At 40.0% G+C, this 22,398-nt stretch overlaps 1 protein-coding gene across 2 annotated transcripts in view; it reads left to right on the top strand.

The window, feature by feature from the left end:
• The first annotated feature begins 4,511 nt into the window (after positions 1-4,511).
• The window catches only part of GSAP (gamma-secretase activating protein), a 50,031-nt gene continuing 32,144 nt past the window's right edge, over positions 4,512-22,398 (top strand). The window contains exons 1-12 of one of the 2 annotated variants that reach the window (XM_056342119.1): positions 4,512-4,720; positions 8,578-8,651; positions 13,139-13,195; positions 13,899-13,968; positions 14,384-14,437; positions 14,571-14,659; positions 15,062-15,131; positions 16,216-16,262; positions 17,648-17,752; positions 18,684-18,743; positions 19,488-19,531; positions 21,757-21,842. In XM_056342119.1, coding sequence (XP_056198094.1) covers positions 4,636-4,720; positions 8,578-8,651; positions 13,139-13,195; positions 13,899-13,968; positions 14,384-14,437; positions 14,571-14,659; positions 15,062-15,131; positions 16,216-16,262; positions 17,648-17,752; positions 18,684-18,743; positions 19,488-19,531; positions 21,757-21,842 — 841 coding nt within the window. In that variant the 5' untranslated portion in view covers positions 4,512-4,635. Of the gene's footprint in view, positions 4,721-8,577; positions 8,652-13,138; positions 13,196-13,898; positions 13,969-14,383; positions 14,438-14,570; positions 14,660-15,061; positions 15,132-16,215; positions 16,266-17,647; positions 17,753-18,683; positions 18,744-19,487; positions 19,532-21,756; positions 21,843-22,398 lie in introns of both variants that reach the window. The other variant, XM_056342117.1, reaches the window with a different exon arrangement.

The raw sequence follows: 22,398 nt of genomic DNA, 5'->3' as shown, positions 1-22,398 counted from the left end.
AAGCTTTATTTTGTTGAAAGAGCTGAAGAGTATGTTACACCTGTCAATGCCAGGATGGGCGACAACACCTCATCAGCCGCACACTTGTTTCATGGTATGATTTTGTAATTCCTGCCACACAAACTGTTTGAAAAGGGATGATGATAGGCACATAGGCAATTAGCACAAAAATTGTCGTTAGTAGTAACAAATTGCTGATGCTGGTTACGATGTGACTGCTTTCTGATAATTTGCCTGACTACACTGTAGACCAACTCCAGCTAAAAATTCGAGGGAGATCCTGCCATTAGTAAAGTAGAAACAGACTCCTGATTTTTTTTTTTAAAAAAAAGAAGGGAAAAAAAAGAAAAATGTAATCTGCCATTTTTTTCTAAGAGCTTTAATTTCACATCCCTATCCCAGAGGTTGCTCCATTGGGAACAGCTTCTATACCTGCACACAGGTTCAGCTTGGGTCTAAAAACCCAAACTAACTGAGCATGAAAATTAGAAAATGCAACTAAGTATAAATAGTGAAATTCATTATTTGGTTTCATGGTGCAAGCAAAAAAGAAGCAAAAGTCAGAAATGGTTTATAACATTAATTTCATTTAGCAGAGATAAGAAGTTGGGTTGTCTTTTTTTAAACCAAGAGCTTCATTCTCCATCTAACAAAGTTGGCAGATGTTATCAAGAATACATCAGGCCCTCTGTCTTAATTCAAAGTCTGCTGAAGAAAGAATAAGGGGTTTTTTAGATGCTTACAGCTTTTGCAGCAAGCTTTTAATTTTATTTATCAAGTTGAGGTGGCATGATAGACTGTACTGAGTTATTACTTGAAGTACTCTGAATGAGTCAGCTTTGTGGTTTCTGAAGAATGTGTTGTGCTTCTAGGAATTCAACCTGGATCTCTGGGCCTGTAGATATGGCCTCTAATGTGCATAGCCAGACTGACAGCTCAGGGAATAATGAGTTTTACATAACAAGCTCTAAATCTTGTTAATTTTTTTTACAGTTGTCAATGGAAATATATATGAAAGGTAGAAGTTAAAAAATAAGAACAGCAGATAACTATGGGAACACAGGAAGAGAAAGAAGAAACCCCATCCCACTTCAAAGTATTAGGCGCTCTTCAAGTGACAGCAGCTGTGGCAAACACTTAAGATAGTGGTATCTTGAGGAGAAGAAACAGCAGCAAATTAAGTTTTCTTTATGGCATTGCAAATTCTTATGCAAGACCATTTTCTTGTTCCTTAAATGTAGGACTGTACAGCCCCAAATCTGCAATTACCTGTTGTTTCTTGAAAGATGGGGTATCTTGTACATTTCAGTAAGTAGGCACTCTGAGTTTCACTTCAAGGTTAATGCTGACACCAGTTGTCAGCATTTTATGTTTCCTGTGATAATTTAAAAAGTCTGACTGCTAAAGCTAATCAATTCAGAAACTGCATTACTTTCTCCATTTACTATGAACCTGATTTATTTGATTCTAAGTATTTTCTCTGTACTACACAAACACACAAACAGGCTGGCAAACCATCTGCTTTTTCTTAAATATGTATTTGGGAACTGAATGCAGATATATGTAGTCCTAACATATGTCACAGCTGTAAATTAAGCTGTCAAAAATAAGAAATTGCCCAAAAAGCATTATCCAAGCTTAATTAGTTCTCCTGGAAATATCATTCATCTTGTAGTTTTCCTTAGGGTACCCCTTTTATTTTGTTCATAGCATGGGTTACATTTTACAAATGAAAGAAGATAGGACAAACCAGACTGTTATCTAAACCAGAAGTGGTTTGTCATTTTCATATATAATTGTGTGTGATTTTTTGAGAAAGCACAGATAATTACACCATGGAATCATAATGACATTGCCAAGGGCCATCATCAGAGCTAGACCTTTCAGAGTCACAAGTAAACCTCTACCACTTGAACAAAAGAAACGGGCAGAAATAATATCTTGGTTTTATATGGATAAACCACTGGAAAATAATGGATTTCAAGTCATTTGCTGGACAACAGAGAAACTTAGGAATCCTGATTTCAATTCTGGGAAGGCTGACTTCAGTTCTACACAGGTTATAAACCTTTGTCTTGTCTTTCCAGATTCACTCTTCCTCATTCCCTTCTGTTCTGGCTTCTTGCTCCTATCAATTCCTCTTGCTGGTACTGTCTTCCCTAGCTCTACGTGGCTACTCTTCTCATGTCTCTGTACCTCTAAACCCTGATAGTCATCATGAATCACCTCATCCCTTCCTGTTCCTCAGATCTCTTCATCTGCCACGCTACCACCTTCTCCTCACTGAGAAGATAGGGAAACTCCCGAGAATTTCTCTTGCCTCAGTTTCAGGGACTAACATCAGAGAAGCTTCCAAGTTCCTAGGATGGTGCACTGGAGGTGAGGTCCCACTCTATGCCAGGAGTCTTTAGAAAGCATATTTATAAACTTCAGTGAGATAATGCAAACATATTGGACATACAAAAATAACAGAGAGTCCTTTGCAGTCTGAACGGAAGTTTTGTTAACTATTTCCTCAACAAGAAAGGTTTTCCTACTGCACACCTGACCGTGAAGTCTTTACTTGTACAAACGCCTCCAGCAACTTGTACAAACTCTTCCAGTCCTTTCCTGAATAAGGACTACAGAATGGAACAGGTCACAAGTGAATAGAGGTCCTCCACACCCACTTGTTTGCATAGGTACTCACCAGCCCACATCACCTAAGAACATTTCCTACTTCCTTTAATCATGTTCACCAGCTTAAGTTCTATGGCAGACTCAGCAGTTACTCTGGTTAACTACATGCAGTTCCTACTGTCCAAAGGGCCTTTCACATACTGTGTAAGAGACGCTAGAAGAACAGATATGTCATATGATTCTCGGTCTGTAAATATTAGAGAATAATTCATCCATCAGTTATGTGGGCTCTCTTTCAAGAACTATAATAAGTGACATGATTGATTTTGAAACAAAAGAACAGTGACAGTTGGGTTTTGCTTGTTTGTTTTAAAATGCAGGACCATCAAACTAGGCAACTATATTTAATTTTCTTTCTTTTCCTTCTGCATTTGGAGTGCCTGCTGTTACAGGCAGACTCTTTGCTACCCATCTCCATATTTCTTTTTGTTTTGCTTTACAGCTGAAATAACAATTCTGCCACTTGGCCTGATCCTGGCCTTAAATGCACTCTATAGCTCTGGGCACAGGAGATTTTATCCATGTGAAAATTTCCCTTTTTGCACATACTTACAGAATCAGTCATTTCATTGGCTTTGTTCCCCTCCCTTGGTTGCCTCTCTGGTTGTGTCATTCCCAAAGACTCATAATCATGAATTAGCCCAACCTCATCTCTTAAAAAATGCATCCATTTGGGACTTTTTGTCTGTTTTCTACTTTTGCCTCTGAAATAAATATTCCAGTCCCTTTTTCAAGCTTTATTTCACAACAGTAAAAATATAAGCTGAAATTCTTGCACAACCCCTTGATACAAGGAGCTTTAAGAATGTCAGTTATGAAACTTGTGATAAAATTGTCAAAGTTAGAAATAAAGACTTTGAGAGAAAGCATATGTCTGCTTTGCATTTCGCTTACCAACTTGCAGATGTACCTGATTCTTATGTGGTCTTTATATAGCTCCAAAGCTTAGCAATGGGGGGGGGGGGGGGAATGGTACTGGATTACCTCTTAGAACAGGCTCAAGCTGTTCTGTACTTGGTGTACATCTAGCTTGGTGTGTGCCCTTGCAGCCTATCCATTTTTACACCACTTTTAGCCCCTGACATCAGCCAGTGCACGTCAGAAGTGAAATGGTCATTACAGGCAGGCTATAGATAGCTGTGGAGTAGCATCTTATCAGCACTGCAGGTATTTTCAAAAGCTAAAAAACCCCAAAGCAAACAAACCACAAAATCCCCTAAGATTACACTAAGCTTTACCTCCTTTGCTAGTAGACAGATGAAGAGCAGGATCGGGTCAGGCCTAGTCTGAGAGGAGGGCATCCTGAGCCCTGCCAAAGCAGTTTGCAGAGACTTATCTATTCAGCAAGCCACTTCGGAGTGCATAATCTCGGAAAAACAGGGATGCTGCTTGAAATTCTGGAAAACACCTAACTGTTCTAGCGGGAAGGCGAGGCGGGGAACAGAGGGCTGGGGCCATCTGCTCAGCAAACCCCTGATGACTGACGCTTGACGGCCGGCCCCATCCTCAGGCACTGCCCAAGGCACTCTGGGTCACTCCGGCAGTAAAGTGCCAGGGAGGCTCACCCCGTCCTCCGCCGCGCCACGGGAGGAGCCTGGCCGCCCGCTCCGACGGGCAAATGAAGCCCTCCGAGGCCGCATTCAGGAGCGGCCCGCAGGCGCTGCCCCACTGCTCCCACCCCCCTGAAGGAAGCGGAACCCCTGCGCGCCGCGCCCGCCCCGCCGCCGGCTGCGGGGAGCGGAGGGAGGCGGGGAGCGCAACCAGCCACTCCGCGCCGCCGCCATCTGAGTGAGCCGGCCGCGCCCAATAGGCGCCGAGGCAGCGCGAAGGGGAGGGCCGATGGCGGCGGCCGCCCCGCTGGAGCCGGTGCGGGGAGCTCCGGCGGGCGGAGTAGGGTAGCGCTGGGCTGGCGGGCGCCCCGCGTCCCCCTGCGGGCCGGGGTGAGAGGAGGCCACAATGCTGCTTCACCTGGTGGCCGAGTTTGACCTGCAGAGGGATGTGGTCCCCTGGCTGGCGGCGCGGGGTTGGGCCGCCGCTCTAGGTAACGGCCGCGGCGGGTGGCGCTGCGCCGGCGGGCTCTGCTGCTGCGGCGGGGCCGGGGAGGGCCGGCAGAGCACCCTCCCTCCCTCCCTCCCTTCCTCTGGCCGCTCGCTCCCAGCCGCCTCCCTGCGCTGTCCTCTCCCGCGGGCGGAGGGGTCAGGCCTGAAGCGAGTGCCCCGGGTGCGGCTCATCGGGGGGCTGCGCCGTCTCCGGCGGGCGAGGGTAATGGCGGCGGCGGGGGCCCCCGTCCGGAGCAGGGCCGGGGGGAGCAGCCGCCGGCCCCTTCGGCCGCACTGCAGAGGAGGGGGCAGCGCCCGGCCCGGGGCCGGCTGGCCGTGAGGGGGCTCGTCCTTCAGGTGCCTGCGGCTGGGCTGCTGCATGCGGGGTGGTTTGACGGCTTCAAGGTGCTTCGCACATGCCGCAAGCGCTTCTGCCGCGCTCCCCGGCTTGTTCTTTTTTTCTGCTACTTCACACGTCTGTGGTTTGGATTTTGTGTCGTCCCGCCCTCCCCCCCCCAAAAAAAAAAAACCCAAAACAAAAACCAAAACCAAAAAACCCAACAACTTTTAGCAGGACTCCCTCTCCCACGGTACTGTCCTTTCTGTGGGGAAAAAGAAAACCCAACTACCAATGTTTGTGCGGTAGATAAAATTAGATGAAGTGTTAGCTGTCACAGCAGTGTGCTGTAGCTCGTGTAGCAAAGGCAGATGTGGCTGGAAAAAGAATGACCCTCCTCCTGTATTCTTGGCCCTGTGGTTTTTCACTTCTTGTTCATCTGTAGGGCAGCTGCTCAGCTCCGCTTTTCACAAACTGCAACCTCAGTCAAAAAAAAAAAAAAAAAGTACTGTAATAAGTAATTGATGCAATTTATGTTGACAAGTATCTTAAGGGCAGGTGTTAAGAGGCTCATTTCACTGGTGCCCAGTGACAGGACAAGGGACAACAACTGCAAGACAGGGATATGAATATGAGGAGAAACTTCTTTACCCTGAGGGTGACAGAGCACTGGCACAGGCTGCCCAGAGAGGCTGTGGGGTCTCCTTCTCTGGAGACGTTCAAAACCCACCTGGATGTGACTCTGTGCAACCTGCTCTGGGAGGAGCTGCTTTACTAGGGGTTGGACTAAATGATCTCCAGAGGCCCCTTCCAACCCTGATCACTTTGTGTTTATTACTTCAGTAGAAGTAGATGGTCATTTAGTCTCCAGGTGATAAACTTGAAACCTCACTTCCTTTGGTTGCTTTTAACTCAAAAATATTTAACTTGCTTCCCATGTTGAGGAGCTGTTACCAGGTGGTTTCGTAAGAACTCTTTTTGGAGGTAAACCAGTATTAACTTCTTTTGGGTTTGTGAAAGAAAATTATTTACCCAGCCATCAGTTACAAAATCTGTTAAAAAATATTTCACATGTACTAGATAGTGTTCTGAACAATTATTGAATGGTGTACTGAAGGAGTTTGAGGTAAAATTCTGAAATTCTCCATGCCTAGTCAATTCAGGTATTAATTTTTTATTTCATCTGTGATGAATTCACAGGATCAATTTCAAGGAGTCAATTAACCTATGCATTTATCTCATAATGATCTTAAAATGGTGCTGACTTGTTTTTGGGAAAGGGACAACTATATTCAGCTTTTTAAAATGTCATACAGACTCTTTGTTCAGTAAATGTCCCTAGTAATACAGAATCAGAGGACTCTAGGTTGGAAGGTGCCTATGGTCACATACCAGCATTGCTGTGTTGCATTTCAACTTTTGTCTGTGTACTTTTTTCCCTGGTGTAGTGCTGTTGTATTAGGAATGTGAAGGTGGGAGGCAGGAATTTGAAAAGGTTCACTTAAACACCAAAGAAAGACCTATTCACAGAAAACAAGTAATTTTTAGGAGTCATGGTACTTTTGTGTCAGTGGTTTCAGATGTTACAGTTACTAATATTTTCTTTCCTCAGGACTTGAAAGCCCTTGATAGCATGTGAGAATTTAATCCCAGCATGAGAGCTGGGAGTAGCTGTGATGATGGGAGAGGAGTGGCAAGTGAAGAGAACCAGCCTTGTTCTCCTTAATTCTACATATTTTTGTATGAGCTGCATGTAACAGCTTTCAGGAAATCAATCTCCACATTTTCCTGAGTATGTTGTTAAGAGTTGTTCACCGGGCAGGCAGGTTGTGTTTGTTCTTTTGCAGCCCTTCATCTGCTGGTCTCAGCTGTGGGGACAAGGAAGAAGTAATTATACATGTAGTTTTACTGCAGGACTTCCCAAGCGCAGAGATGATTGCCACTACTTCTTTAGCTCTATATTCCCACCAACAGTGTTCAGTGACGTGAAACTCCCTTCTGACATGGAACTTTTCCAGCACCTTTGAGATCTCTGTGTCGGGTGATAAGAGAAATTCATTGACATGGAGATTTCTTGTGGACCTTCTCTACCTAAATTCTGTTCTGAAGAAGTATCGAATGTGAGAGAAGTGTGGAGACTGTAGTACTCATCTTGAAAGTTTGAAGTGGTGGTTAAATTCTGAGAAGTTTCCACTAAGAGAAGAGCAGAGTATATGGTTATTTGAGGCTTTCTCAGTCACCCGCCAGCCCTAATGTAGTGGTATTGTACTGTACTTTTGAGTGATCTGAAACCAGTAGAAAGTAATACATTGTTAAATGTACACTAAGGATTTTCATTGTCCTCCCACAACAAAATACAGAATTTATTTCCTTCTGGTAATACTTGTAACAAGTTTTTTTGTGTTACTGCAGGCCGTACAAGCCAATTTCTAATATTAGGCTTGTGAAACTAAGTTTCACATAGCTTTCTTCTATCAATGCTTAGTGATAACTGCAAAGTAAATAGTGTTGAACTTGGCTAAATGCTATCCGAGAGTTGTGGAGCATTCTTTTTGTTGATGCTCACTGAACCACAGGCTGCCTTTATCTTAAAACTAGGACCAGTCATGCAGCTCTCAACCTTGTTAAGAGCAAAATCTCCACTTTTAGTGAAAGATCCATCTAAGATAAACTTTTTTGGTGGCCGCAGTGATTAGAAAACAGAAAAACAGCATCAGGAAAGTGTGCATTTTTTTCACCTTGAGTATGATATTTTGTCGTCTTTTTTTTTTTCCTTCTGTTGTTTTTACTTTACGCTGCTTTGTCCAGGCATGTTTTTCTCTTTCTGTGTCCATGCTAGCTTCCTGCTCAGCTGTTTCCCTTTTAATCCTACTCTTTCATTCACACCCCACATTATCTCTTCTCCTGCATTGCTTAGTTCCCTTGTAACTGTAGGTATGTTGCATATCTAGATAGTGTTTAATCTTGTGGTTCTTGGGGGTTTGGGTGGGGTTTTTTTGGGAGGTTGTTGGTGGTGTACAACTGATGTCTGAAGACTTAGTTTATTTCCAGGCATTCCTTTGGGATGCTGAAGGGGCAGGTAGGAGCAAGTGACACTTTCGTTGGACTAGTTCTATCCCCCTGTAGTGTTCTGAGGATTGGAGTGCAACTTAACTGTTTAAACCCCATGTTGTGTATAATGAATGAATGCTTTTTTTTTTTTTTTCCCTGTGGATGGAAGATGATGAAAAAGCACATTCCATTTTCATCACAAAAGGTAGTGGCCATTAGAATCATATACCTAAATAGTTCATTCCTGTGGGTTTTGAAACCCCTCCCCTGGTTTGTGTTGAAGCTTATCAGGTTTAAGACATGGTACAGGAAATAGTGTCTCTCTGTTTCCAGAAGGGAGTAATTTTGGCATATACAAATAAGTATTTGTATGTAAAAATGTATTTAGTATCTTTGCTTAATGTGTGCATAAATTACATGATGAACTAGCTCAAATGAAAATCCTGTACCTTTTGATACTTATCATTTCAGATACTTCTGAGAATTCATCAGCACTCTATGTTGTAAATGTTGAAAGAAATGGGAAAATTATTTATACCTGGAAGGTAAGTCTGTCTCAGAACTTAAGAAAAATATAGCAGAGAACGACACTGTATGTGTATCTATGCCTAATTCAGTCTTTTTTGCAGTGAGGGTTAGAACATGAAAACTTGACTGATTACAACTTGTTTGGTTGTACAGTGGGAAAATACCCAACTCCGCTTCAGACAAAGGTTAAGAATAATGAAATGGAGAGTAAAGTACTGACCTGATTAAGTCCACAGGGTTTTTGCTGTTGTTTTCGGGGGTGGGTGGGGGGTGGGTGGAGAATCAGAATCTTGCCCCAAATAAAACACAACTTCTTTAACAGGTAAACTCTTTGTAGGTGGCATATTCTTTCACCGTCAGAATTTCTCAGGGAAGTCTATTAAATTCATGTGCACTGCTTTAGTTAAATATGTTTTCCCCTACCAATATATATGTTAAGATACCATTTATCTGACACTAAATCTGCTTCTGCTGTTCTTTGTTACTTTAATCAAGTTACTTTGTTTATTGCAAGTAGTCTCACTTGTTTGTTTGATGTCTGGAAGCATTTAGAGCTATCCTTTTTAACATCTCCATGGCATGTGTATAGCTTTTAGGTTGAAATGCCTGTAGTTCCAAGAGATTTTTAAATGGTTTGAGAAGGTTTCCCCTTGGTGAGACAAGCTGTGCTTCTTGTCTGTGCATCGAAGAGAAATGTGTGGAGCCAGCTGGATTCTGGAGGATTGTGGTTCTTGAAGAGTACAGATTGGAGATAGCAGACTCCAGTAGAGTAGGGCTGCCTTTCATTCCCTTCAGACTCAACAGTGTTAAACTCTCCAGCATCCCTAGGGTTAAGGGAAGAGGTGAGGCCTTCATCAAGGTAAAATACACTTTAACTGTGGGTGGATGTTTCCTTTAGTACAAGCATAGGGAGGAGAGTCTGTACAAGACAACAGTAACCATAAAAACAACACTGTAGAATGTATCAGGTTTTTTGGTTTGTCTGTTTGGTTTTTTTTCCTTGCTCAAAACTCTAGAAAGGCTTAATGAAAGTAACCCATCTGCCTCCCTAGTGGGAAATCTGGTACTGCATACGTGTGATGTTGCTGCTTTCTAGTGTCTGTTGAATCTCACACTAAGCTTTTTGGGGCTTCTGACAGTAGAGTCCAACTGCCTTGTAAGCAGTTCAGGCTCTTGCAGCTGGCAAAAGGGATGAGCTCAAGGTTCACTCATCTAAATGCTAGTGTCTGCCTGGGTGCTCCGTGTCTAAGCTCCCATTGTAGTTGGTAGGGATGTGGTCAAAACAGTTGGTGGGGTTTAGAGAACTGGCCTCTTGTAGCTTGTGCTTTGGGAAGGGGGTGTGTGAGGTGGAGGAGGTGGACAAATACCCACTAGACTCCATTGACTGAATTGGCCAATGACTCTCAGGAAGATTTAAACACCTAGGCTTAGTTCCTTGAACCTAGGGGTAAAGGCTGCATAGGAAGTCACTGAAAATGTTCACTGTATTTTCTCTTTCCTAATCTTGCAAATAAAGTGGCCTGTGCAGCCTGTGTGGTAGGAATGGCTGGATGACAAAGCCTGAGAGCTGGAACTAACAAACTGCACAGCTGTGCTCCCATTTTTACCTCTCAAATGTGAAGGTGAAAGAGGAAGGAGATGCTGCTGCTTCTTATCCTGTTCTCTTACCATGGTAGTGTGATTTTTTTCTCCTGAGTGAGCCAGCCTGCTGAAGAACCAGGATCTATTTATTCCTCTGTTGGGAAGAATGCTGACAGATTTTGTAAGTGTGATTTACGCTTGTTAGTGGGCAAACCGGAAGATAACTTCTGGGAGTCTTCTCACAAAGGACAAATGTATCCTAAGGTGGTATTGCATTAAATGTATGATGTTTTACCAGAGAGATGTTGTTTGTAGTGTGGAGTAGTTTCTTTCTTGGATCAGTAAAAATTCTGCTCACCAGCTGAAAGTTGTTGGTACCCACTTTGGTGCTGTTGATGTCAGTAGGAGTCAGTACATCTACACTTGTCTGCATACATGATAAGAACATGTAGTTATGTCAGCCGCAAAGCTTGTGTTAGTCAGGGTGGCTTGTATATTGGTCAGAGCACATGTGGTGGTCCAGGCTGTAGCTGCATTGCACTCATTCTGTGTCCTGAATGTGCTGGGTTCTGAGCTGCTAACGCTGTGCCCTTCTTGATGTCTGCTTTTGTTAAATTAGTTGTTTGTGTCAGCTGCAGTCACACCTTGGGACTGTGATACCTTCAAGTAGGACTGAACTTTTTTTTCCCCCTCTCTTGATTAGAATGCTAAAAACCAGGAAGTGTTGGGAGTATTGTGTCTGTGTCTGTCTTTTTATGCTTTATTACTGACTTCAGAAGGATTCAATCCAAATGTTCCTTTTTTCGAAACAGTCTATTGACAACATATGGGTATAGTTCTGTGGTTTTGGAGTTTATTGCAAACCTTTTAACAGCAGTATCCATTCATATTTACTTAGATGAAAAAAAAGAGTCTTGGTGTATGCATCTTAGTGAATGACAAGTAGTTTTAGTCTCCAATTTGAGATTTTGTTTAAGTTTTCATGAACTTGTTCTAAAATTCAAATATTATTTGCGCTTTGCTATTCTGTTAATACACATCATCACACTGGAAAGCTTACCTGGGGAAAACAGACTGCTTTTAGTGCCTGCAGTTAGTCCTTCTGTTTCATTAAACTTATGATGGAGGAATCATGATGTAATTACAGCTCCTAAAAACCTACAGATCTTACTGACTTGTTACAGCAGTTTAATATCTATCTTTCTGTCTCCCTCTCTTTCCTCTGTTCATGATAAACTGTTTATAAATGATGAGCTACCACTCCTGCAAGACACAGCTATATGTCTGTGAGCCTTTCCTGTTGGTTTTATAGCAGCAAACTTTAGCTTTGATATTGTCAGTGAGGATAGTGGACAAATAAGGATGTAAACTAAATGGAGCTGCCCTGGCTTATTTCCGAATATTTACAAATAGAAAACAACCTTTGTCTGCTAAGTGGAAGAAAATCCAGTGTTTTGCATGAAATCGGGGAGGAAGGTGGAGAATGAGCTTTATATTCAGGCTTATTTTAGAATATTGCATTTTACTGTAGGTGTGACAGCATCTGTCTTTCATGATGTTGATAATTGGAAGATGTTTTTGACAGAGGTGAATTCTAGTGTCAGCACTTCTATTTTGCAAAGCGATGCAAAAATCTTTACAGCAAACTTGAAAACAAGCATGTTAGCTTAAGCATGGATATGGGCACTGATCTGGTCCTGTTACCAGTCTTGTAAAGTATATTTTTCAGTAGCTAAGTACAGAGGATATTAGCGTTTCAGACACACTTGGAAAGAATGGTTATTTGAACAGTTATTTGTGAAAGCACTTGCTTAACCTTACATTAGGAGGGCTGAAGCCTGTGTCTTAAAGACATTTTGTTTTCCACGTTTAAATCAGAAGTCAAAGACTTTTGTCATTGCCACAGCAATGAGACACTCAGAAATAGACCCCTTAGGAAGAGAATACTCAGGCTTTTGTTTTAACTTTACAAAGCAAGATGCCATAACTTTGTAAATAATCACAGATTTCTCCCTTCTCCCCTCAAGCTGTAGTTAAAAACAATGATACTCACTGTCTGAGTACAAGCCTATGTGGCTGGATTTAATTTCAACAGTTTTGCAATATAGTGCCTATACCTAGAGTATTTTAATGGATTTCAGCTTGATTTGATATACAATATATGTTGCCAAGCAGAATTTACTTTAATTTTTTTTTTTTAAATATTTTGAACATTTAAAGCATGGTAAAAATTACCAAGAAGAAAAGTTTTGATTTGTATAGTCTTAGAAGTGCCCCAAACAAAATCATTGTATATTATTATCAATAAGCTAGAAAGGATGTGTATTATGTTTCTTTTCAAAGGCAGTAGGGTAGTGGTGTCATCTGAGCTTGTGAAATATATTTAGCTTTCAAACAATCATTTCCTGAGGCAGAGCTGAAATCCTTTCTCCAGTGGGCAGGCAGATCACTGGAAGCTGTGTTTGCTTTCATGTTTCTGTGCTCCCTTTTGGCACAATGACCCACCAAGCTGGTGAGGTTTGGAATACCAGCCTTAAATCTTCGAGGGGCCATAGCATCCCCTTTCATTCTTGTGCAGATGTCTCCCTTCCTGGCCCTACTGCCTATAACTAAAACCAGTTTAGAACCAAAGTGAGAGAGAGGCATTTGGCTTATGCAATGGATTGTGGGCTGTGGATTGGCCACATTTCAGCTTTATCCCATGTGTTAGTTCTAAAAGGAAAAAAAAAAATCTTTGTTCTCTTTCTTGCCTCACTTTCTTGGAATTAGATAATGAACTGCCTGTTTATAGGACAGGGAAGTGTGTGAGGATGTGTGTCAAGGGGCAGGGGGAGGAAGAGAGGGAGGTGGGGGGAAAAAAAAACCCCAATGTTTAATTTTGTATGTATTTACATTGCCAGTGCTAATTTGTTTTCACCCATAGGGAAATCAGAGAAATACTCACATTGGATTGTATGATCTTCAAACTAAACAAAATGAGGTGAGAACAATACCAGGCTTCTCCCTGGTGAAGACGGTGCGGTAATGTTTCAGATTTTGAAGCCTTGCAACACAGTATGTTATGTCCTTAAGGAGTATATGCTTGTTCGAAACAGAAAAGAGACCTGAGAAGGTATTTGAATGGTTCTCAATAGTATTAAGATGCAGAACGTTACAGAACATCTGAATGACTTGAGAGTAGTAAAGTATCATGTCTGCAGTCTTTATTTCTAAACAACCAATTCAAGCCCTTTCTAGTCCTCTTCACACTGAACATGTGTGCTAAGAAGTAAATGTTTGGGGTTTTCTTTGTTACGTGTGCATCCTCAGCCTGTTTGGTGCTACCATTTGTAAGAAATTATTCTAAAACTGAATGTACTGCAATTCAGTGACTGGAATCATAACAGGCCTTTGCAGGTGTCCCCATAACAGTATGAAATGATTGAAATGTCTTGTTTATGTAAAGGTCTGGTTTGCTGCTCTAGTGGCAACATAGAGCTCAAAACAACCAGTAAGAAACAAACGAATGAGAAAAAGAAGCGATACAATTGAGGCTTGAAATATGGTTCTTCTGGCCTTGAAATTATTTGCTTTAAAAGTAAAAACAGTGTACTGGTCAGCAGTGTTTTCCTAAGGAGGAGGAATTAGATGGTTTTCTTTATTCAGTTAAAAAAAAATATTAGCATTACTGTATTCCTTTACAGCACCTCTATGTGTTTGAGAGGGATCTACGCATAATCAGTTGTTCAGTCAACAATGAAAGGACATTATTGGGTAAATATGTGTTTTATCATTAATTTTTTTGTGTCATGGTAAAGATGATTTACTTTTGTAGGATGGTACGTTTGGGTCTAGAATTTCTTAAATCTGTTTTGATTCATGTGTTGCCCATGCAGTCTATGCATTTCAGTGGATCCATCACCAAATAATGTAGGTAACTACGTAAAGACGTAGCTGTAACAATATTGCTGGTTTATTAAAACAACAGTCTAAGACACACTGACCCTTTGTTCGCTCCCCCCTCCTGCATTTACACATGCCTTCTACATCTACAAGAGCTTCTGTTGTTCCTCTAACATATATTTTTTTGGTAAAAAAAGTCTGTGATGCTTGCTCTCCAAGAATGTTTAATAAGATTAATATCAAATACACGTGCTCACTGTGGCTGTGTTGATTTTTTTTCCCTTAGCGGTCAGCTTCCGTCAATATACAGAAGAGAGAGTCAGTCAGCTATTACAGTCAGGTACTACAAGTGGATTGTTTTAATACTGTTTAAAATAACTGTGTCCTTTTGCTTTTTTTCCCATGTAGTTTCTGTTTAGAAAAAAAAATTGTGTATAAAAAAGAATGTTACCTAAACCATGTTCTTTTTGCAGTATCCAAGTATTTAACCTTGCTAATTGAAATTCATCCCATTAATAATCTGAGAGTCCTAAAAGCTGTGGATAGCTGTGTTCAAGTACAGGTAAATTATTAAACTACTGAATATAAATCTTTTAAATCCACTGTACTAGAGAGGAAAAAGTGGTTGAGTACGGAAGTATTGCATGTTATCTTGCAGCTGTTATAGAGATAATGTACATTTCTCCATATAATGAAAAAAATTAGAAAGTTCATAAAATGTTTGATGTAGAGTACTTCTCTGACATGAAGGCTATTTTTTTCTCTTCAGTCCCCCAAGGTTTGCAATTGTAGTGATTGGTGACTATTAGTCTGTAATAATAGCTATTTTTATTAATTAAGTATCTTTAGTGTGCTTGTCGTAATTCTAAAATATGTTAATATCCAGCTAAAAAAAAATAAATTTTAGATAACCAAAGTAGTTCAGAACACTCATTTACTTACTTTTGTGAAACTTTCTGTATAGTTTCTTTATCCAGTTGAAGGCAGAAATACTTCTGCAGAAAGTCGCCTCTTGCTAGTCTCGGAAGATAAATGTGAGTTAATATTTTGAAAATACATTTTTATTCTTTTACTTCAAGATGATCTTTATACTTTACATTTCTGATAGACTTTTACTGGAAAAAAAGAAAAAAGAAAAAAAGAAAGGGTGTGAGCTATTCTAGGTTTTTTGTCTATCAAAACCTGTATAGCTTGATGGGATTTTTTTTTTCAACGTTAGCAGAATGGCCAGCTTTGACTGCAATTATTTGCTGAGTGCATGCATTCTTCAGTTATCTTTATTTCTAAAAAACTAGCATAGACTTTTATGGCTGCCTATATAAATTCAGAGCAGATCAACTGACTGGGAGATTGATTTTATTTAGTGTGTGACAGGTGGGATAAGAACAGGACAGTAGTTCCTTGGATGCAGCTAACTTTGCATGTTCAGCCTAATCTAATGGGAGAGAATGGATAGAGGTGGATGCTTGGAAAAGGCTGTTTATCCCTCTTGCCTTTCAGTTGTCTTATAGAGTGGGATCACGTTTCCCATCTTTTTGGAGAGGCCTATTTTCTCTGGTAACTAGACACCCACCTTTAGGTAGGTGACCTTTGCCTACCTAAGGCCAGCTAATAGTGCTGTGAACTATATTGGAAAAATTTATCGCATCTGCTGTGTGACTCTTCCACCCTTTGCACAGGCAAAGTACCATTACTTTTAGGTAGCTTGTGTCCGAAGGGACTGTGAGGTGGTATTCATGCTAGGAAGTGAAACAGTGATAGGGTGTAGTCTCGGGCACAGGCATGCACCTGTGTGCTCTTTCATTAAAAGTGTGCTCCTTGGCTTGGTTTGGCATGTTTCCATTAGCAATCCTCTTGACAGTGCTGCAGTGATGGGGGCAGCAAACTGTTTTCATGAGGATGTGTGGCTGATGCCACCCTAGGCTCAGGAAAGGAAGAGTCCGGGTCTCTGCATAGACACCTGTGTCGATATATCGCAAATTTCCTCTTACACTGAGTTGAACTTCCCTGGCCCTAATGTGTTCTTATAGCATTCCGAGAGGTGAGATTGTTTAATAAGCTGTGTAAAAGCATATAAAAATGTATGATTGTAATGGTTTTCTTCCTTATGTTTTAAAGATATCGAACAATTTGATATTCATGTTGTTGCAGAAGAAGAACACAAAGTGGTAAGACTTGAAAAATCTTGGGGTTTGCTTCAATTGAAAATATAAACATCTGTAATTTTAATTCACTGGGTTTGAGTTTTATACTTTGGCAACACAAACTATATTGAAGAAATAGTAGGTATATTGTATTTTTTAGATAGATAGATAGATAGCATGGCAATTTACACAGCTAACCAGAAAGCTGATTGAAAAAACCTGTATACTGTGTAATCTATGAGGAAAGTAACTTATTTTATTGGTTTTTGTTTGTTGCTGAATGCATCTGTATGTTAGAAGTCAGGAGTAAACATAGTGTATATACATTTTTACACTATTTAAAACATTTGCAGAATCACCTTCCTAACTTTGCCTTTTGGGAGTCTGTGTCCTGGTAAAGGATTCATTTAGAAAACAAGCAAACAAAAAGACATAAAACTCCAAGTACTGTAACTATTACAATCTCTTCTTCCTCTCATCTTTTTCCCATTTTTAACATGAATTTGTCTTCAACAAGTTGTTGATGTTTTCCTTAAAAGACTTAATAATAATAAACATACGTCTAATATAGTAAAGAATTGTGTCAAGAAAGCCAATGTTTCAAAAGACTTAATAATAATAAACATACGTCTAATATAGTAAAGAATTGTGTCAAGAAAGCCAATGTTTCACTTTATGAAGACAAATGTAAGCTTGGAAGGAAAAAGTTAAGGACCTGATTTTCAGTCACTTTGAAGTCTTTCATCATTTTCTCAAAGGTTATCATGGCTTTTAAAGCAGGTGGGTTTTATATGCTAGACTGCATTTGTGGAGTAAAGACTTAAGAGTGTAATCAGAAAAAACCAGGTTAATCTGATGTCCTTCTAGGATTTGTTTTGTTTGACATGAAATCTCCCTACATCTTTCAAGAGTGCATTTATACAATCCTAGTAGTTTTCTGCAATTCTAGGCCTTTCCCTGCTGCCAGTACCCTCTATCATGTGGCTGTGACTTTGCATAGAAATCCCTTTTGGAGCTAATGTGTCTTCCTTCAATAGTTAATGTAGCTGGTTCTGAATGGGCTGTGATATTTCACTCCTCTCCTCTTCTCTATAACCAAGAGTGCTGTCTGGTTTTCTTTGTTCACTTTGAGCAGCCCAAGTGGTGAATTTCTTGCAAGAAAGGAATCTCAAAGAAAATGCTTTGGTAGCATGTGAACCCTGAAGACTGTGCTTCTGATCTCTTTAAACTGAGTACCTTGCACACAACAAAGGTGGACTTTGTGCAGCTAAGAAGTAGCATATTCCCTCCAAACACCTTAGTATTTGTGCCGCTTCTGTCATCACTTTTCTTTGTAAAGCACAGACTGTGTGTAATTGTTACAGAACCTTATATGACAACTTCTGATGTTCTCTCTTTCCCTTTAGGTGATTCAAAACTCAGGTCAGCTTCCAAGAGCCAGAGTTGCAGATGATCTCATTTGGGCACAATGGGATATGATGGAACAAAGGCTCTTCTACATTGTTCCAAAGGTGAGATGAAAGTCATTCTAGTAGTTTTTTCCTGCCTGCCTCATGACAGTAGAGTGTGTGGGGTAATAATAGTGTGAGTTTGTTTTTCGTTGTAGCAGTCTGTCCTGTTCCTGCCTCAAATAACCTAAAGCCAGACTTGCCTTAACTGCTGTTTGTGCATTGTAGATCACAAGAAGACTAGTGGTCTTAGTGCTTTCTAGAAAAAAGGGTGGGTTTGTCAGTTGTTTTGACTTTAAAAAGGTCTTTTATTCAAAAGCATCTAAATCTACCAAAAACTGTCTTGTGTATAATGCCTCTGTTCTAGAGAATTCGCATCTAGAAAGTATTTTGTACACAGACTTACTGAGTCACCAAATGAGGGCAGGTTCTTGGCTAGAAATGCTGAAACTCTTTGGATTTGTATTATTTTTTTTGTCTGAGGGTCTATTTGCACTTGATGTGTTCTAAGTAAATGAAAATTGACTTTTATTAACTTAGCCACCAGAAAAAATCCAAGTGTTAGGAAATAAGAGTAAATGGACTGTGATGGAGAAACATATTCCTATTTTTGTTTCGGAAATACCCTTTTTGAACTGACCAAAATAAGATACGGTTCCTTTTGCCATATAGGTAGTTATGGAAAACTTTTTTTTTTCCACTTTATAGAATGTGTCTGTGTGAGCCATGTAATAATGCTCTGCTTCAAGAGAGGGCCCACAAAATTACAGATGATGGGCAGATAATGATCTGGGACAGGAAGGAAGCATGTCATAGTGCTATTGTGGGGGGGTTATATGTGGTTTTTAGAGTTGTCTTTTGTCCCCTAACTTTTGCATATCTGTTAGCAAAGGGGGGGGTGAATGTGGAGGATGGTGTGGAGTATCCAGTCACTTTTCAACCTATATAATATGCTTTCTATTTTATCAGTTAAAAAAAATCCTCTTAATTCCAGGAATCAAAGAGTACTTTAAAATGTGTCCAGTTTTATCCCGATGAAAATTTTAACTCAATAGTAAGTCATGACTATTTTATTATACTATGTTTTTGGGTGGGATGTAATTGTGTCTTCTAGGCACTGATACAGAGATCTGTTTCAGTGTCTTTTATTTTTGGAACTTCTGCAGAGGAAAACTGGGTTTTGTTTTTCCATATTCTTTTTGGGTTTTTTGTTGGTTTTTTATTATTATTATTATTATTATTATTATATTCTTTTTCAAGATTATATTCAGTCAGATTCAGATTGTGCCACAGTAAGGTAACTTCAGTGGAATTGCACAGCTTGTCACTAGATTACCTAGAAGTAAGTGACATTCATGACATTATACTGATCTTATACTCAAGTACTGAAAAGCAGGGTTATCAAATGCACTGGACAAAGAAACCATGTACTAATTTTGTGTTGATTTTAAGTGAGGCAGGAAAATCTGTTGTGACAAAAATACAGACAACGGAACATAAAAATTACAACTGTTGAACATGTAACTGTTACTAGACTTTTGTCCCAGTGGCTGAAATTTATTCTAATGCAGGAGGTTAAATATCTCACAACTTCTTTTATTTTATTTTATTATTTTTTTTAAAGAATCTATTTTATGGGTTTTGAGGTGACTGTAAGGATTAGAGGAGGATAAATGAACTCTGTTAAAATGTTGAATTTGGTGAAATGTGAGTTCAACACATTTTACTTGTCTGAAATATTAATCATTATATACTGACCTCACTAAATAACAGGTTTGTTTTCATTTTTGATTAACAGCTGGAATCACACTTGGATATTCCTGTAAATGATACACAATTTAAGTAAGTTGGGTTTTTTATGTTTTGTATTGCTTTCCTTTTAATATATAGAGTCATGTTTTACAAAATTAAGTAAAATTTGTCCATACCACAGTATCTTTGTTTGCAGTTGCCTACATGGTACTGGAACATAAGAATAATATGAACACTGTGTCCAAACCTCCAGTTGCTCTCATTTTCATCGTGGCTAACTGTAAAATGTAACTTAATGCTTGACTGCTTTTTGGTGCCATTTTAAAAAATTGTCTGAAGAGCTAGCTATAGGTTAAACCCTCTGAGTGTTCTGTACCTATTTAAATTAATTTGTTTTAATCTTGCACATGTTGTAGTGGTGATGTCAAAATTCCTATCAAGGGAAGCTCTCTTTTTTTGATTGCTGTTACATGTTTTATTGGGCAGTTAACCAGACCAGTAGCTCCTTTTTATAGCCTATGAGACTCTGTTCTCTTCCAAAATGCTATTTCTAGGCACCCTGTGCATCCAAAGGCTAAGATTTGTCTGATTCTTCTGTGTCTTCTGTGCATCTGAGCTTGTCTCTTTAAGGCTGCCTTTTGACTGAGGAAAAACTAGTCAGGATGGTCTGACTCTGTCACAATTCATTTCATCCTCATCTGTCTTCAGTTGAATTTACAAAAGGGCCTGTTTCTCTTTGTGAATAAAAAGGGAGGCCAAAGCTACTAGATCTGATATCAATAACTCAAGGTAGTTGAGTTCTGTCCTGCCCAAACTGTGGCTCAGAATGTTTCTGCACTATACAGAAGGCTCAGTATGGTGCTACTGCACATGCAGATTGCCCCAAGCCGTGTTATCCTCTTGCAGTTAGTACTGAAAAAATCCTAGTCTCGTGAGAGCTTCAATGCTATAATAATTTTTTTCAAAATTATTGCAGAAGATCTGGGAGAAAAATCCCTACAGGATCAAAATCTTTTTTGGAAAAAAACAAACCAACCAGAAACAAACAAACGAAAACCCAAAACAACAAAAAATCCAAAGCAGCCTGACTACAATCTTCTGTTGCATGTTCTGCATGGCAAAAATAGAACTTGTAGATTATAAAGATAGGTGTCGTGGTTTAACCCCAGCCTGCAACCAAGCACCATGCAGCCACTTGCTCACTCCCCCCAACCCGGAGGGATGGGGAGGAGAATCAGAAAGGAATGTAAAACTTGAGAGTTGAGATAAGAACAATTTAATTTAAACAGAATAAAGAGGTAAGAACAACAATAATAACAATAATAATAATTATTAGAATGGAAAGGTGGAGAAAAAGGGTAAAGCAAAAGCCGTGCATGCAAGCAAAGCAAGGAATTCATTCACCACTGCCCACGGGCAGGCAGGTGTTCGGCCATCCCCAGGGAAGCCGGGCTCCGTCATGCCTAATGGTTACTTGGGAAGACAGACGCCATCAGGCCAAATTTCCCCCCTTCCTCCTTCTTCCCCCAGTTTATATACTCAGCATAACGTCACCTGGCATGGAATACCTCCTTGGCCAGCCCAGGCCACCCGTCCTGGCCGCGTCCCCTCCCAGCCTCCTGTGCCCCTCCAGCCCGCTGGCTGGCTGGGCCTAAGGAACTGAAAAATCCCTGATTTCGTACAAACATCACCCAGCAACAACTAAAGACACCAGTGGGTTATCAACATTGTTCTCACATCAGAGCCAAAACACAGCACTGCCCGAGCTACCAAGAAGAAAGTTAACTCCATCCCAGCTGAAACCAGGACAATATGTAAAACCATTAAAGCACAGGTGCAGCACAAGATTGAAAAAGAATATCATGGTTTAACAAGTTCCATGTGAACGTGATTTTGTGCTTTTCTTTTTGAATATTTCTGCTGAAATTAGTGTGCCTAATTGCAGATTAAAATGTAGCTTTACAGACAGAAGAATGGTAGTTAGGCTGCAAAGCCTTTGAGTTCTTAGGTATGATAAATGTTTGAACTTGCTCTCACTTCAAAGTATATGAATCGTTGGACAATGCTGCAGTAAGTGAATATGAAGGTTGCAAGTGTAATCAGAATTGTTGGCTTCTGATAGGTGTGCAGTCTTGGGATTCTGATTTCTGACTACCGTGGAGCAGATTGGTTAAAGCCTGATTTAACTTGCATTAGAGAACATTTGATTATAATTTCTGTGTTTTGATTACATAGTGACTGTTGTGATCTTTATGTTGTGATGAATCTCTGTGGATGAAGAAGTGATTTATTTAGTGTTCTTTATGTGCTTATAGACTTGTAAATTTTGGATGCGATTACTGTCAAGACCAAGATGTTGCATCTAAATCTTTGAATCTTCAGGTTTTTACAAGTAAAGCAGGTAATAGATAAATGCAAGTATTGTCAAAATGATCTCCACTAGTAATTATCATACATTGTAATCACAACTGATTACTAAATTTCTTTGTAAGATGTTATATATATATTTGTACTTTTTGTGTGAGTGTGAGACTTTTATTCCTTTGGTGTGTACTTGACAGGTAACTGTGCAGAGAGGGAAAGGGCAACTGTGCACTATTTTTCTCATTAAGTTGTTTTACTCTATGAAAGCTGCATTTGAAGTTGAGCTGAAGAGTACCACCTAGGGTTTTTATTATATGAACATCAACAATAAAAGTCACACAAATTTTCTGGTAGCCCAACTTCAGAGAACTGATATCATGCACTCAATTGGCGAAATGTCTCAGTCTAAGCACACTAGCATCTTCTGCTGGTTTCAGAATGCAGGTGGTACCAAAGCATGGTTGTGTAATATATTTGAGCAATTTAATGTTAAAGCTGACCAAAAATGTTAGAAGGTAAATTCAAGGAAGGTTTTGGCTAGTTCTGTTGTCTGGGTATCCAACATAGTATGTAACTTGTGTTACAGAGTGGGC

The sequence above is a fragment of the Falco biarmicus genome, chromosome 5, assembly GCF_023638135.1.
Source record: "Falco biarmicus isolate bFalBia1 chromosome 5, bFalBia1.pri, whole genome shotgun sequence".
Lineage (NCBI taxonomy): Eukaryota > Metazoa > Chordata > Aves > Falconiformes > Falconidae > Falco > Falco biarmicus.
Note: the sequence above shows the minus strand (reverse complement) of the source record. Positions and strands in the feature narration are given on the sequence as shown.